Source organism: Chelonoidis abingdonii, chromosome 4 (genome assembly GCF_003597395.2).
Source record: "Chelonoidis abingdonii isolate Lonesome George chromosome 4, CheloAbing_2.0, whole genome shotgun sequence".
Classification (NCBI taxonomy): domain Eukaryota; kingdom Metazoa; phylum Chordata; order Testudines; family Testudinidae; genus Chelonoidis; species Chelonoidis abingdonii.
Genome location: NC_133772.1, coordinates 38,695,489 through 38,712,438, shown reverse-complemented (window position 1 = coordinate 38,712,438; position 16,950 = coordinate 38,695,489). Strand labels below are relative to the sequence as shown.

At 50.4% G+C, this 16,950-nt stretch overlaps 1 protein-coding gene across 1 annotated transcript in view; it reads left to right on the top strand.

The window, feature by feature from the left end:
• The window catches only part of SLC25A22 (solute carrier family 25 member 22), an 83,138-nt gene that overhangs the window by 50,607 nt on the left and 15,581 nt on the right, over positions 1 to 16,950 (top strand). The window contains exon 5 of the mRNA XM_032804124.2: positions 6,197 to 6,287. Coding sequence (XP_032660015.1) covers positions 6,197 to 6,287 — 91 coding nt within the window. The remainder of the gene's footprint in view (positions 1 to 6,196; positions 6,288 to 16,950) is intronic.

Sequence of the window (16,950 nt, the reverse complement as noted above, 5' to 3'; positions counted from 1 at the left end):
AGAGGAGCCTTTATTGTCAGAGCAGTTTCCATGTGATCTATCACAGGACAGATGTGCGCTATGCACTTCTCTGACCCAGAAGTAACTGTGTAACCTGTTACAAGGAGAAGCCAACATTTTGTTAAGGGGTCCAATGGCCTGATCCAAGCCTATTGATTTTGTTTGTTACACATGTCCTTCACTGTAACAGAAAGGAAGGTGGAATTCCACTTGCTCACATACACTCTAACATGTGGCCTTCTTTGGGTCCCGGTAGAATTCTTGGCAGCTAGTCAGATAAGCCTCCCAGCCTGCTCTGTTCCTGAGTCACTTTGGATTTTGAGCATGATGCTGTCACTGTGCCAAGCTGTCTCCGAACTGCAGCATGACAATAGTGCTTCAGTCTTCCGCACGCAAACTGGACAGCCTTCTGGGACTCCTGCTAAGAATACCCTCTGTGGCATCCCCTGGCTTGCGCGATACCTGCCAAAACTATTCTAGGCTGCTGAGGTCATGTCCAAAAAAACGTTGCCTTAACGTATGCTATTTATATTCTTGTGACTATTTTTATATTGCTCATCCTCTGCCCTCTCCTTTCCCAAGGAGAATGCAGCAGAGATGTGCATGTATGGCAACACCCCACTCTCTTCTGACCTCCCTGGATCACCCAGCTGCACGTAATATATTGGTTCTGCAGTACCAAGCTGGTTTGAGTTTATTTTTTTACCCTTAATTTTCCTTGCTGGAAGGTCTCCAGATGTTCCACTTCATCCAAGTTCTTTCACCTTGTTGCATTCACATCATATCTGCATGCAACAGAATGTCAGACTTCCCAAAATATGAAACTCTGCAAGCTGAATCCAAAGCAACACCACTCCAGTATAACATGCCTACCCAAATAACACTCTGGTGGGAAAGCTGAGCTGGATTTACATACCTCTTGCTAAGTTTTGTTTGTTTCTGGTCATAAAACATCAGGTATGTAACTACTGAGTCACAGTCATGTGGGCGTTAAGACTATTATGGGAATCTCAGCTATTCAATGGTTTACAGTATTAATTTTGAACTCTGGCAGATCACAAAAGCTTAGACTGAAATACCCATCGTTCCGATTACCATCATGCTTTCTTGTGTGTCACTTCACTTGGGATTTGATTTTAAGGGCCACGGTCTCTCTTTTCTAGCTCTGGAAACCACTGCTTTGTACAGTTGCGCCTAATGACTCGAGAGGGCTAGATACTCTTAGGACTAATGCAAACATTTTTCAGGACCAGTATATTTCTAAGCCTTGATCCTGGATCACTGATTATTTTTATTTAAAAAAAAAAAAGGCAATTTGACCTCTGGAGCACTTTGCAGGTTGCTGCTAGGACACAAGATTTTATGATAAAATATATTTTATATCAATGCCTGGAGGAATTTGTAAACGGAAGGCCCACATAAAAGATTTATTAGGGCTACAAAAGAGTCGGGCAGTTACTCTTGATTGCATGCTGAAGTTTATGGGATTTCTCACCTCTTTTAAAACCTTTTTGTTTTATGGTAGCGGTTTATCCTGCCACCCAATCCTTTGCTGTCAAGTGTTTTTCACAGTACACCATGAACTAATCCCTAGAGTAGCATGTCTGTGTACCACTGCATGGATGTGCTGGCATGGGTATGAGTTGTGCATAGCAATGCAGTGTGGTTGCTCAGAGGTGAGCTTGGAAAGAATGGGTTTGCAAGCACCGGTCACACAGACTCGGGTTTACTATGCAGTGCAGACATACCCGTAGAGATCCTGTTGCTTTATTTATAGTCCATGGAGAGCTCCAACGAGTGAACCTGGCTTAGAAAAAAACATCTGTGTATTCTGGATATGCAAAATATTTTTGGGGGGATGGCATATTTGGGTAGTATAGAGGTTGCTGCAGTCCTCAATTTCTTCCTCCTGTGGTGATTTGGAAGCTCTTGTGGATTACTGAGAACAAGGGATTATCTATATTCTCTTAAGCAGCTTTGCTGAAAATGTCAAAGGTTTAGCAGAAATCCTAGGTCTATTAATTTTTACATGTAGTGGGGGATTTTCTTCCAATTGATTTGAGATTGGGAGATAATATTGATCTGAAACACCCTCATTAGTTTGGGGGCTTCCACGTTTGTCAGCGCTCTCCCATTTCCCACCTTCTGGTGTCATTCGGTTTTTTTTCCCCCAAAGCATCTGCACAGATATTAAATTGGGAGGTGGCTATTTGGTTTTCTTTCTTTTACCTAGGTAACATTATTTAGTGACACAGGGTGGGAGGTGAGGAGGTGTATTTCTCAGCTGCAAGAATCTCCTCTTAACACTCTGCCTGTGTGTGTGTGTGTGTGTGTGTGTGTGTGTTTGTTTTGTTTTTAACTTGGTTAATTATCCAGCTCTTGCATTTGGGCACTCAAATAGGAACTTACCTTAGGCGCACACATCTGAGAATGGGGGCTTGTGAACATGCTGCCTATTGACTTTGGGGAGTGGCACTAGGGAAATCCAAGAGAAAATATTAATGCGTCAGTGGTGGGGGTCAGGTGTGTCACCAGAAGGTCGAGTTTGCAATTATTGATCACACACTCATGCCCCTGGGTTTAAACCAATGTCTGGCCTCACGAGGAGGTTGCAAGAGTCCCAGTAACAGAGTGAGAGACCTGGCTCAGGATCTCCTGGATGTAATGCTCGTGGAAGTTACTGCTATCTGATGGTTGCTCATTGATGAGGTGAAGTTGAGGATTTATCCGTTCTTTAGGTACGTCCAGACTACCCGCCGTATTGGCGGGTAGCGATCGATATTTTCAGGGATCGAATATCGCGTCTCATCTGAACGCGATATATCGATCCCCAAACGTGCTCCGCTGACTCCGGAACTCCACTGGAGCGAGCGTGGTAGAGAGTCGACACGGGAGCCGCAGACGTCGATCCGCGCGGTGAGGATGGAGGTAGTTGGAATAAGGGCGTGGCTACACTCATACATTTTTGCAGCGCTGGTAGTTACAGCTGTGGTCGTCAGCTGTGTAGGGCCAGCGCTGCAGTGTATCCACACTGACAGCGACCAACACTGCAGTGTGGCACATTTGCAGCATTTGCAGCGCTGTGGGAGTGGTGCATTGTGGGCAGCTATCCCAGCGTTCAAGTGGCTGCAACGTGCTTTTCAAAAGAGGGGGTGGGGTGGAGTGTGACAGGGAGCTTGCGGGAGACGAGAGAGTGGATTTTTGGAGCGCACTCTGTGTGACAGCTCCTGCCTTGCAATTCTGGCCATTTCCCCCACCCTCTCTCAATCACTCTTAAACGTAAAGGCTTGAGACCAGATAAGTAGCTTCTCCGACGACTCCCTCCCCTCCCCCCCCCCCCCCCGCCGTGCTGTTTGTCTCCTCAAGCAACAGCTGTGACATTCCAAAGCCGGGTCGCTCGCTCGCTGCAGCAAAGAGCAGCTGTGTTTGTTTTAGATAAGTAGCTCCGGGGAGTACCTTCCGGTTGTTTGTATACAGGAATGTGGATACCTCCTAATACCCTGGAGGCCAATACAGCGCTGGTGAGTGTCCACACCTGATGAGCAGCCTGCATCAGCAGCGCTGGATTCGCTACACCCGTAGCGGACCAGGTGTACAGCCAGCGGCTGCAGGAAGGAAGTTGCAGCGCTGGCTGAGCTCTGTAAGTGTGGACACCTGGTAAGTTGCAGCGCTGTAACCTCCTCACCAGCGCTGCAACTTGCAAGTATAGCCAAACCCTAAGATACTTTAACTTCAGCTACGGGAATACCGTAGCTGAAGTTGCATATCTTACATCAACACCTCCCCCTAGTGTAGACCAGGCCTGTCTCTTGCCAGGAAGGTGTTTTAAGATTTTGCCTGCAAACATAGACTCACGGTAGCTGGAGAGAGGCTTGTAAGCATGTCCTATCTGGCAGGAACCAGTGAAAGCTCTTTGCTTACAAGGATGATTTTTCACAGTATGGAGAGAGGTGTTGCCTGAGCACAGACCTGGAGCCAGGGATTCCAGAGTTCTAGTCCCAGCTCTGACCCTGGTTCACTCTGTGACCTTGGGCGAGTTCTTGAGGGCTTCCATTTTCCAAAAGTGCCTGCTAATTTTGGGTTCTGCAATTTGGTTTTTGGGTGCCCACTCTGAGAAACATGGGGCCAAATTTTTAGAGGTGCTAAGCACCCGCAGTTCTCATTGACATTGGCTGAATTTCTAGGTGCTCATTACCTATGAAAATCAGGAGGTATGTCAGGTTTGGCACCTGAGATCAGTGGATCCTTTTGAAAATATAGGCCTTGACCTTTCTTTGCCTGAGTGCCCCCATCCCTAAAATGGGGATAGCACTTCCTCACAGGCATGTAGTAGGGCTTTGTTCTGTAAAATGCTTTATGAATGAGAGAGACATTTCCCAAGTACTGTGGGTGCCAGAGAGCCTGATGGCCTTGTGACGGTGTGTGACTCACCCCTGCAGCGCCTCCTGCTGGTCATTCAGGGAATTAATTCACCAGCCTCCAGAGTGCCCTCTGCAGGCAAGTGTCCCACTTGTTACTTGGCCTGAGTCCCTCCTGGACCCTGGTGCCCCTTTCAGGCTGGGGTGCTGCCCTCTAGCAGTACCCCACAGTCTCTGGGTCTCCCCACTCGGGAACCCCCACCCACTACCCCCACCTCGCCTCAGTCGTGGGCTACTGCTAGTCCCCAACTTGCCCCCACTCACTAGGGCAGACTGCAGTGTAAGCCATTCATCATAGGCAAGGTTAGGTTTGGATCTGCCGCCTCTGTCTGTCCGTGGGCTGCCCCCCTGTAACCCCAGTTGGCCTTCCACTGGGCCGCAGCCTGGGGAGTTTCCTGGCTGGAGCTCCCCAGCTCCCTTGGCCTTCCCCCAGCCCTGCTCCACTTAAGTTACTTTCTCTCAGCTCTCTGCAGCCAGGTACCTCCCTCTCAAATCTAGAGTCTGTTTGCTCCCCATTGCCCTTTTATAAGGGCCAGCTGGGCCCTTATTAAGCCAGCTACAGCTGTGGCTGCTTTCCCGATCAGCCCAGCTTTGAGCTGCAGCTGTCTCCAGGGCTGCTTGTACCCTTCCAGGGCTGGAGCAGGGTGATCACCCCACTATAGGCCTAAACTGAGTGCCCTCTCTTGAGGGTGACTTAGGGATCGATCCTGTCCTGGTGCAGGATGGGAATGGACAACATGACCCTTGGAGGTCCCTTCTGACTCAGTCTCTAGGAGGCTCAATGCTCTGAAGCAACAAACCAAACATTACAACTTTTTGCTCAGGCCAGGGTGCAGCAACTGTTTTATTTTCCCTTTCAGGGTGATTTAAATACTGTTAAGGTGCCCCTGTGTTTCACTAATACTGGTCTCATAGCTGTCAGTCTGAGATAGAGCAGGGCATGCCATTCATTGTGGCAGCCACAATATAGGGATTTGCCATTTGTTGCTCTCAATAATAGTGTACTTAGAAGTCCAGTGGGTGTGAAGCGCAGTTTATGTACCAGCTCGGAGGGAGGCAGTCTCCTTGCTCTGGCTGAGACTGGTCCGGGGACTCTGATGTGATGTCTTACAGACAAGGAGTGAAGCGCAGTGGGAGGCTGCTGGAAGGATGACACTGACAATAAGGAAATACAAGTGCAATCGCCTAGCCAAGGGCCTGATCCAAAGCCACTCAAGTCTCTGGAGAGACTCTTATGGACTTGAGTGGGCTTTGGATCAGGCCCTGGCCTGTATATGTTACCTGACTTGCAGGCAAATTAAGTGTGGCAGTCTTGTTCTGGGAGGCTTGATGCTTCCCAGCTGGGAAGACACATTAACAGCTGCCTGCAGGGCTAATAAAATGTGTCCTTCCTCCTTGGGTGGCCTGATCCAAAGTCTGCTGGAGTCTGTGGGAGTCTTTCCTTTGACTTCAGTGGGATATGAATTTGTGAGAGAGAGAGGTGGGCTGCACCAATGCCATGGGAATTATAAAAAGTTTGTTTAAAGTGGAACTGAGACGTTTCAGGGAGGTTTTCAAAAGAGCCCAATGTTTTTAGACACACAAATCCCATTCATTGACTTTCAGTGGCATTTGTGTGTCTTAATCCCTTGGGCACTTTTGAAACCTTTCCCCCTTTTGTTCCTAGCCTGGTTTTGACTTCAACTCCACTAAAGCTTATCCACTGCACTCCCGAATGTATCTAGATAACAAGTCTTTCCTGCTGCTACAGTGTTCCCTTCCTCTTGTTTCTTTCCTAGGGGCTGCGGTGAACCTGACTCTAGTGACACCAGAAAAGGCCATCAAGCTAGCGGCCAATGACTTCTTCCGGTATCATCTCTCCAAAGATGGGTGAGTGGATGGCTTGCACCACTGGCAGTGCTAGAACAGGATTTGTGCTAGGACATGGGCTCACTGGGCCTGGTCTGCTCTAAATAACCTGGTGATCTGCAGTTGGGCAACTTGCTTTTCTAAATGTGATTAATCTTTGAACCAGATCACCCAGCACTAGCATTCTGTGTGCACTGTGTTTTAGAACTGAAAATGAAAAGCCCCTCCCTGGAGGGTTTTATTGAAGCTCCCAGAAATAGTCCCAAATCTCAGCCAGAATTTCCACAGAAAACATCTGCACAGGAACACAGCATCAGCGACTGGTCATGTAACTGTTGAGATGGTTCCGCCTTCTCAACCCTGTATTGGACCACTCCTCTGCTCTTCCCACCCGTGTAATGATTATATTTTTGAGCAGGTGGTAAGTCGAGTTCTGGATGGTCTCAGACCCCAATCTTAGCACCAGCTCGTGGCTTTGCAATCTCATGGGGTTTGATTTCTTTGAAGATATTTGGCAGCTGGGGAGTGGGAGTGAATTTTGATTCTCCGATAATTGGCATTTGCTACTTCACCTGCGTGTAAAGGTCATAAGTCAGTAAAACAGGCTTCATTTAATGTTTATTTGTGTGAACTTAGTGCCAGTGAAAGGTGCCAAATTGATAGCTATGAAGTCTGAAGTCTTGTATCCATTGAATAGTTACTGCTTGTTTTGCTAAGATATTGCTGCTCCAGTCCAGGGGACGGTTCAGGGTCTGTGGTCCATTTAGTCCTTGACCTCTCTGACCCTGCTGATAAGGGAGCCATCTGTGGAAGGGACTTCTGTGGTGTGGAGGTCCGTCCCCTGGGAATTAGATACCTGTTTCACATGAGCCAGTGAACAATAGTCCTGTATAGGGTCACAGCTCTTGACCACTGACTACCTGAGCTGTATTTGCTCTAGGAACCTACAGCTGAAAAGGTCCATATCCCAGTACCAATTCTTCAATTCATCAGCTCCACATAATGTACAGGGTCAGATCCTCAGGTGGTGTAATCAGTGTAGCTCATTGACTTCAATGGAGCCACGCTGACTTACCCCTGCTGAGGGTCTGACCCATTATGCCTTTTACGTAATGTGACGTTTTAGTGATTTTAATAACCCCAGAACAAGAAGTTATGGATCTTCATGTATGAACATTATGATTCACCAACCAATAGTCCTGTAATTACTCATCATAGGTTTTTTTTTCCTTAGATTTTAAGTTTCTTTTTCAGTAGCTGTGGCTATTCTGTGCTATGTACAAACAGGGAGAGAATTTTTCCTTGTTCCAAGTAGCTAAGTCTGAAGCTTGGAGTGGAGACAGAGCTGTGATTGCATTGGGTCTGAGCCCAGATGTTGCAGGTTGTTAACTTGCTGTTAACATTGGGTTATCTGAGGATCAGAGGCACCCAAAACCTGTGGAGCCTTCACCGGTTTGAAGGATCACGTTGAAAGGAAGGGAGAATGGCCTGGGGCTGCCAGCCATTTACCCTTGGAGTATCTTTTCAACCAGGTGATCCAGAGAGTGATTAGTTGAGACTGGCAAAGAGGTAGCATCCTCTGGCAAGCCTACATTTCAATGTACCTAGCATCCTGGCAGATCAGTGTTTAACCCTGAGTCTTTCATCATTAGGAAGGCTGGATCCTACCCATGAAGGCCCTAGAGCTTTGAATAGAAGAGGAAAGGAGTGTACCTTGATTCTTCCACGCACCCCGAGACTATCTGACTTGTTGTGACAAGCAGCCCCAGGCAGTGCATAGGCTGGGATGCAGCTGGTTAGCATGGCTTGTGTTTGGAGTCATGTACAGCAGTGTAGTAGGTCTTTGTCTGCAGCTTTGGGAGCGAACTTCCAGTTTTGATTTCTCTTAGGCTCCTGGCTCCCTTGCATAATGGAGGAGGTGGATAGTGCTGTGGTTGAATCAGAGTGTGTGGGGTTGTTGTTGTTAGGATAAATAGGCCTCTCCATGCAACTTCTGCTGCTCCTGAATGCATGCTGTGGCAGGGACAGGCACTGCATTAACTTGGGAAAAGCTCCATTTCTGCAGTTAGTTGCGAGCTTTCATATTCCAACTCAAACTGTCTTGGAATCTTTCTTGGAGATAGTGAAATAGCTGGTGCAGTTTCTCACTTGGCTCTGGATAGCTTGTTTGGAGTCTGGTCTAGGTGGCATGAGAATCCAATTGCATGTGGTCTCGGCTATGAATTGCCTGGTGGTTTAGTGATGGGCGTAAACGCAAGGCACTGGGGGGTGGGGGGCGGTGATTTGGCAGGCTCTGCTCGAGAGAGGCCCAGGACTAGTATAGCCAGCAGGGATCTAACTTAAGACTCTGCTGTGTTAGAGCAGGACAGGGAGTTGGGAGAGCCCTTACTCCCACTGTGTGCCTGGTAGTAGCCAGTGCTACTGGCCCCTCTTCATTTTCATTGTGAAATACTGCAGATATAACACTATAGACACACCCCCTAAAGTGACGAACAGCTGCCTGGCCCCAGTGCCATGGCATGCACTGCAGTAATGGATCGCATGGGGACTCTGGGGCTGTACTGAGCAGTGCTCCCAGTTAGATACCGCTGGGAATGAATAAAGTACGGAAGATGCCACTCGCTCCTAATCTGTTGCATTCAAATAAAAGGTCCCAGACCACCAAATACGGAGGCCGAGCTGTCCTGCTGAGTCAGTGCGTGTTGCCCCTCCCTCCCCTGCCTCTTTTCATTTCCCTTGCAGTGCTGGGGAAAGGCACTGTTTACGGTCTTTGCTGCTGGCAAAGCTCCTTCACCACCCACTCTGATCATCAGCCAAGGTGACAGCCTAGAGCATGAATAGGCTATTGGAGAGCCAGAGCTGGTCCTGCATGTGTGTCAAATGTGAACGGTCCCTGCTCGATTGGCTCACTGCCTGGCCCTGGATGAGCTTTGAAGCTCTGTGAGATTTGAATGGTGTTTTTTCCTTTCGTGCTGACCTTGTGGATTAAGGGAGGTGTTTTTCTGCCACGCTCTCCTTGGATTCCCCTTCAAGAGAGAGGGGGAAAGAGAAGGTGCTGACTCAGCCTGCTGCATGCCCTGCCCTGCAGCAGCGGGTGGTTGCTGACCGGAGTTTGGAAGTGAGAGTCTAGGCCAGGGAAGAAATGCAGTGAGGCATTTGCTCTGGAGCAGTGTGTTTCCAGTCAGCTGGAGAACTCAGGGGTGGAGGAAGAGTCCTGGTTTGAAAGCAGGAAGTGTCAGTTGATTCCCAGATGTGGTGGTGGTGGTGGTGGGTAGTTCACCCATGTCCCTAGAGAGATGGGACTATCTCTCCTCTCCTCTATGGAAAGGGGGCTCTTCTAGGCTGTCCCTTGCAGAATATTGACTATCCCATGTCTGTGGGAGGTGCTCAGATTTAGATCTGATTTTAAAATGGAGTTGAGGTCTGGAAGGTCCTTGTGTTATGTATGGAAAGCGGGAGGTGGCTGAATGGGCAGTAATGTCTCCTGGGTAGCATAAGGGCCAGCAGAAGCTGCTGCATAGCATCCTTTATGCCCTGTAACTCTTAAGTGCCTTGGGATGGAGAGAGTGTAACCTATAAAAAGAGCTTGCCCATTGTAGTACTCTTCCCATGCTGCTGCCTTACCATTCACTGGACCTTCTCCGAGCTATGGCAGACCCATGGTTAACTATAAGATGACTGAAGGGGGCCATTTTGCCCTGTTCATGAAGCCAAGCGTCTGCCCCCTACAACTCCTCCCTCGTTCACCTTGTGTTTGATCCCTTTCCTCAAATGGCTTGCTGTGGTGAATTTTTCCATCAAGGCAGCTCTATTCCTTTGGGGGGGAAATGCCATCTCCTCTGCCCCCTTCCCTGCAATCCAGGCTTGTTGGGCAGGGCTGGCAACCCAGCAGACTGAACTACTCTGCTTAATCACAGAGCAAGGGACAGCAGTTCCAGAGCCAGCGTGAGCTGCATCCATCCTGCCCTGCTAACATGGCTCAGCCTGTGCCCCTGGTCTGTGACTAAATCAAGAACTCCAGGGCTGTCGATCAGCAGCGCCTTGGGCGAGCTCTTGGTACAAGACCTAGACACGAATAACAAACTGCTATCTTGTAGAAAGGCAAGGCTGCACGCTGCATGGCAGGTGAATGCGCCTCCACTCCTGCATGTGTGATTACAAGGATTGTAAGTAGCATGAGAGCTCTGCAAAGGCATATGTTTGAGATGGTTTATTCTAGTCCAAGGGCCTGTTGTCTGGAGTTTAGTTTTACATAGTGTAGGAAAGTGGCCCTGGAAGTCTTGCATTAACGGAGCAGGTCATATTTGCTGGAACAGTTAATTGTTCTGTATGTGTAGCTACTGTGCTCTTAAAACACACATTGGCTTTGGCTGGTGGCCAGCCTAGTGACGTGATTGCAGCTTCTCTTTTTTGTCTGACTGCGAGAGCTGCGAAGATCTTCTCTGGCAGCTTGAATTTGAAGGTCTTAACTTTAGATCTGCCAGTGGCTGCCCAGCTGGAAGTATGCTCAGGATTTGCGAGTCAGCGTTGCTTGTCTGATAAAAAGCGTGCACACGTGTAAATAAAGGGGTGTCTGTGTGTGTCCGTCCTGTATCGTGGCAGATGCCATATGACCCCAAACAACCTATCCTTGAGTGACACTACAATCCACAGAGCACCCGGCTATCCTTATTTTCCACAGAAAATTGCAGTCTTGCAGTAAACCTGTCTTGAGTGACCAGCAAAAATTAATTGCTTCAAAGATGTGGATTGTGTCAGAAGTCACGGTTTGCTGCAGAGCCAGTCTCCAGGCAACCTAATGAGCACAGGAGGCCTGTAGTAGACAGCCTGATTGGTTAAAAGGGTCACCAGATCGGCTCTAAACCCAGAGCAATTCAGTGGCTGCGCCAAGCATTTGCCTATGGCTGCGATGGGTCCTGCAACTCAGTGTTCCCAGCCTTGCCTTGCCGCACTGCAAGTAACCCAGCTCTGACTCTCAGCTCCAACTTCTGATATCTGACTTGGACTGACCCAGGGCTCTGGTTCCTGATTACTGTCTCCTGCTCAACCCCTGGGCCTGACTTGTGCTCTGACCACTAGGCATGACTGTGTATGTCCCAGTCACTGACAGTCAAAAATGGCTGACTGAGACTGTACTTGAAATCCTGGGGGCACTTTAAGGTGTCTGTGGGGGTCTCATGATCTGGGATTGGCTATTGCTGCATTTCCCTCTGTGCTTTTGTTTCTCTGTTTGACTTTACAAAAGAAAAGCTTCTTTTTACCCCTCACTGTGTCCAGCCAAGGAGTCCACCAGGGGCAGCTGGGTGCAGCAGGCCTCATGCTTGTAAGATCTCTTCCAAGTGGAAACCAGCCGAGAGGATGCTGTAGTTCCTCCAGGTTGCAGCTGACCTGATTTTGTTCTGCTTGGGGCTTGCTGTGTGTGTCTCAGATGCAAAAAAAAAACCTTGAAGGGAATTCTGAGTCTCTTCTGATTGTGCCTCATCCCCATCATTAGAGCTGATGTCATCCTCTGATTTTGGTGTCTCAGCTAGGAAATTCTCTGGGGCTCCAAGAACTACGTAGACAGAGGAGCCCCATGAGGGTTCTCACTCTGCTTCTCTCATGCATCTGTCCTTTCTGAGGCCCATCGGACTAAGAGAAGGCAGGAGAGGGAGATTAGGGGGTTTCCAGTCTACAGAGAATGGAGAGAGGTGTTCTTCCTGCACCTCCCTGAAGCTGGAAGTCTCTGCATGCTCTTTCTCATAGTGGGAGACCCAGGTACATACACCAGTCGATAAGATGCGTTCGTCCTCCAGAGCAAAGCAATATGTAAACAGGAGAGGAGTAGTTAGGGCCCCATTGAGGAAAGCACTTAAACATGTGCATAAGAACCATTGACATCAACGGGGCTGCCAGCATACACTTAAAATGTTTCATTTGTGGGTGTCCAACTTGAGAGCTGTTTTAAAGGACCGGATTTTTCAAAGCTTGGGTGATAAGCACCCGTCTGAGAATTGGGCCCCTTTAAGGTGACTCATGCCAGGCACTCTCACTCAACAGTCACTTCTGGGAATCTTAGCCTTGACTCTCAGCCTCTACAAAGCATTTGCACTGAGAGCAGCCTTTAAGCTGCCCCACAGGGTTTCATCTTTTGTCTCAAACTCAGCATACTGTACAGCTGTGGTGGGTGGTGGCAGTTCTTCTTCGAGTGCTTGCTCATATCCATTCCAATTAGGTGTGCACGTTCCGCGTGCACGTTCGTCGGAAGATTTTTACCCTAGCAACACTCAGTGGGTTGGCTGGGCACCCCCTGGAGTGGCGCCGCTATGCGCTGGATATATACCCCTTCTGACCCAACCGCCCCTCAGTTCCTTCTTCCCGCCCATGTCGGTCGTTGGAACAGTGGAGTGCGGTTTTACTGACTCCACCTCCCTAGCTACTCGTGGTTCTCTAGTTATTTTTTTGTGTATATAGTTCAAAGTTTTTTATATAGTTTTAGTTAATTTTTATCATTCATAGTTAATAGGGGTTCGGGGATTAGCCCCTTCCCCGCACCCGGTGCCGGGGCCCATGCCCGGTTCACCGGGTTTCAAACCGTGCTTGGCCTGTCATAAGCCGATGCTGACAGGAGATCCACACGACTCCTGCCTTAAGTGCCTCGAGGAATCTCACCTGACAAATAAGTGTCGCATTTGCAAAGCTTTTAAGCTGAGAACAAAAAAGGAGTGGGACTTTTGGCTAAAGCAGCTCCTCATGGAGGCGGCTCTTACCCCTCCGCCTTCGGCACCGAGCGCTGGTCAATCAGCGGGCAGAAGTGCCTCCTCGGCACCGAACCGCGCCGGTACCACCAAGGCTTCTCGGCACCGGCCGGCACCGAAGTCGACTCGGCACCTCTCCCTCACCCCGAGGTCAAGAGAGCCTAAGACTCCTGCTGCTTCTGTGCCACCTGCACCACAGCCAGAGAGCTCGTCTAAGTCGGATCGCCCGGCACTGACACCTGCTGCGGCACCGACGACGTTGGCACCATCGATTCTGGTCCCACAAGGGCCGTCGAGTCCGGTGCCTGTCAGCTACCCGGCGCAAGCCGTGGTTTAGCTTACTATTCCATCCACACCGGAGACGTTCTCAATGGCAAGGGATCTGATTGCCATGACAGAGTTGATGCTGCCTCAACCCCCGGCACCGCCAGTGCAGGTAATACAGTCTATCGGCAAGCCTACCTTGATAAGACCATCCTCTGTCAGCACATCATAGCGGCACTGTTCACGATCATGGTCTCACAGATGTTCCAGGTCCTGTTGGTGCTCCCGACGCCGCTCGCAGTCCCGGCACCATTCTCCTCCTCGGTACCGGATGCACTCGCGGCACCGGTCAGTATCCCATTCGCTGGCCCGCTACTCTCGGCACCGGGTCTGCTCCCTGCACTGCTTCAGGCGCCGTGAGTCCCTAAGCTGCTCCCGACATCGAGCCTCGAGATCTCGGTCGACCTCCCGGCACCACTCTGGTCGCAGGTCCCGATCTCATTCCCGGTACCAGTATGCCTCCCGGTATCGGTCCCTGGTGCCGAGTAGAGCAAGGTCCGCTAGAGACAGAGACTCTGCCCAGGGCTTTTCAGCACCTCCATGGCCATCCAGACACGCATCAGTGTCGTCCCACGCTGACAGCTTTTATGCTCAGGACAGCTATTCTGATGTGCCCACCAGAGTCTTTCAAGAGACCCAGGCCCAGGACCGAGGACCCCATCAGTGGTCTTTCTGGACACCTTGGGCGTACCACCAGGCCCAAGGCATACCAGTAGTTTCGTCCCACTCTGTCTCATCAGAGCACCGAGTGCCAGAGGCGACGGTTAGCCGTCCCCCTCCGACTGCTACGGAGGAAGCCCCAGTTCACCCACCAGACCCCCAAGTTCCACTGGAGCAGGAGGTCGCCCAAGAGCAAGAGGCCATACAGGACCCGCTCGTCGCCCGCATCTCCTCTTCCTCTTCTCCAGATGAGGGGGTGGCAGGAACATCCTCCTTGGGCCCTCCTCCAATCGACCTGAGAGCCCATCAGGACCTCCTAAGGAGGGTAGCACTCAATATGAACCTCCAGGTGGAGGAGGTCCCAGAGGTAGAGGACCCGGTAGCGGACATTCTATCGGCGGATGCCCCCACTAGAGTGGCCCTACCGTTTATTCGGCCCATCCAGGCCAATCCCGATACTATATGGCAGTCCCCAGCCTCTATGCCTCCTGCGGCCAGGTGAGTTGAGCTTAAATATATGGTGCCCTCTAAATGGTATGAGTACTTGTATGTCCATCCTCTTCCCTGCTCACTAGTCGTCCGGTCTGTTAATGAGAGGGAACGCCATGGCCAGCAAGCGCCAGCCCCGAAATCGAAGGAGGCTAGGCGAATGGACTTACTCGGCTGCAAAGTGTACTTAGCAGGTGCCCTACAGCTCTGGGTGGCAAATCAACAAGCCTTGCTTAGCCACTATAATTATAACACCTGGGTGGCGGTGGGTAAGTTTATGGAGCTTCTCCCTCAAGACTCCTGCCAAGAATTCGCTGCCCTCTTGGAAGAAGGGAAAAAGGTGGCCAGAACTTCCCTTCCAGGCCTCGTTGGATGCAGCCAACTCAGCAGTCAGGACTCTGGCCTCAAGTGTTGCCATGAGGCGCATCTCATGGCTTCAGGTTTCAAGCCTCTCATCAGAGCTGCAGTATACCATTCAGGACTTGCCATTTGATGGTAAAGGCCTCTTCTCAGGAAATACTGACCGCAGGCTGCAAAGCCTGAAGGACAACAGGGTCATAATGCACTCTCTTGGCATGCGTACACCGGTGACCCAACGCAGGTCTTTTCATCCCCAGCCTCACCGCCGATACTCTGTGCCTAGACAAAGACAGGACTTTGTCAGGCAGCCAAGGTGGTCGCAGATGACGTCAGGACCCCAAGGGGGCCAACATCAAGGTCCCTCAAAACCACCACCGGGACTGAAGACGAACTTTTAAAGGTGTGCCTGAGGGCAGCGTACCGGTTACAGGCCAGGATCCCTCTCCTCCCTTCTCCAACCGTCTCTCCTACTTCCTCCCAGCATGGTCCCAATTAACTTCAGATTGCTGGGTCCTACACACGGTGGAGTATTGGTACCACCTCCAATTTATTTCTGCCCTGCCCTCCCACCCTCCAAACCTGTCCCTCTTCAGGGACCCCTCTCACGAGCAATTCCTCTTACAAGAGGTGTGGATGCTCCTCGCCATAGGAGCTATAGAGGAGGTACCAATGGACGAAAGAGGTTTTACTCCCGTTATTTCCTAATCCCCAAGTTGAAGGGAAGTCTCAGACCTATCCTAGACCTGCGAGGACTCAACTAGTTTATGGCTAACTCCCTCCCTGGTGAGTGCAGGGCTGCCGTTCCATCCACCCCAACCCTCAATGTCCCCGACGACGGACGCGTCATCTCTTGGCTGGGGTGCTCACCTCGGTCACCTTCGTACTCAAGGCCTTTGGTCATCTGAGGAGCTGGCATTACACATAAATGTCCAAGAACTGAGAGCAGTCCGCCTGGCGTGCCAGGCGTTCCAGCAACAGTTGCAAGACAGTTGTGTCTCAGTGTTTACAGACAACACAACAGCCATGTGCTACATAAACAAATGGAGGGACAGGATCCTTCCCCCTTTGTCAGGAGGCCATCCAACTCTGGGACTTTTGCATAGCCCACTCGATAGACCTGGTAGCGTCCTTTCTCCAAGGCGTTCGGAACACTCTGGCGGATTGACTCAGCAGGTTTTTCCTGTCTCACGAGTGGTCAATCCACCCGGAAGTCATTCATTCTGTTTTCCAGAAGTGGGGATTTCCCCACATAGGCCTGTTCACTTCCCACGAGAACAGGAAATGCCAGATGTTCTGCTCCTTCCAAGGTCTCTTCCCGGGATCGATCTTGGACGCTTTCCTGATGCCGTGGAAGAGCCAGCTCCTTTATGCCTTCCCACCGTTCCTGCTGGTTCACAAGGTCCTGCTGAAACTCCGCAGGGACAGAGCGCACATCATCATGATCGCTCCAGCGTGGCCCAGGCAGCACTGGTACACCACGTTGCTCGACCTGTTGATAGCCAACCCAATTACTCTGCCACTCCACCCAGACCTCATAACTCAGGACCCCGGCAGACTTCGCCACCTGGACCTGCAGGCCCTTCACCTCACAGCGTGGCTGCTGCGTGGCTAAACCAGTCAGAGTTACATTGCTCTGCATCAGTACGACAAGTTCTCCTGGGTAGCAGGAAACCTTCCACCTGGTCAACATATCTGGCCAAGCGGAAGTGTTTCTCCTGCTGGTGTGAAATGCTTAATCTTACTCCCACTGATGTCTCGATCCCCTCTATTTTGGACTACCTCTGGTCTCTCAAACAGCAGGGCCTAGCAGTATCATCACCTGAGGGTACACTTGGCAGCCATCTCTACCTTCCACCCAGGCGAAAGTGGCCATTCTGTGTTCTCATACCCTATTGTTTTGAGGTTCCTCAAGGGCTTAGAGCGCTTATATCCCCAAGTATGCTGCCCAGCCCCAACCTGGGACCTCAACCTGGTTTTAACCAGACTTACGTCTCCCCCATTTGAGCCATTAGCAACCTGCTCGATACTATACCTGTCCTGGAAGACAGCTTTCCTCGTAGCCATTACATCGGCCAGACGAGTCTCCGAGCTTAGGGCTCTTACAGTGGATCCGC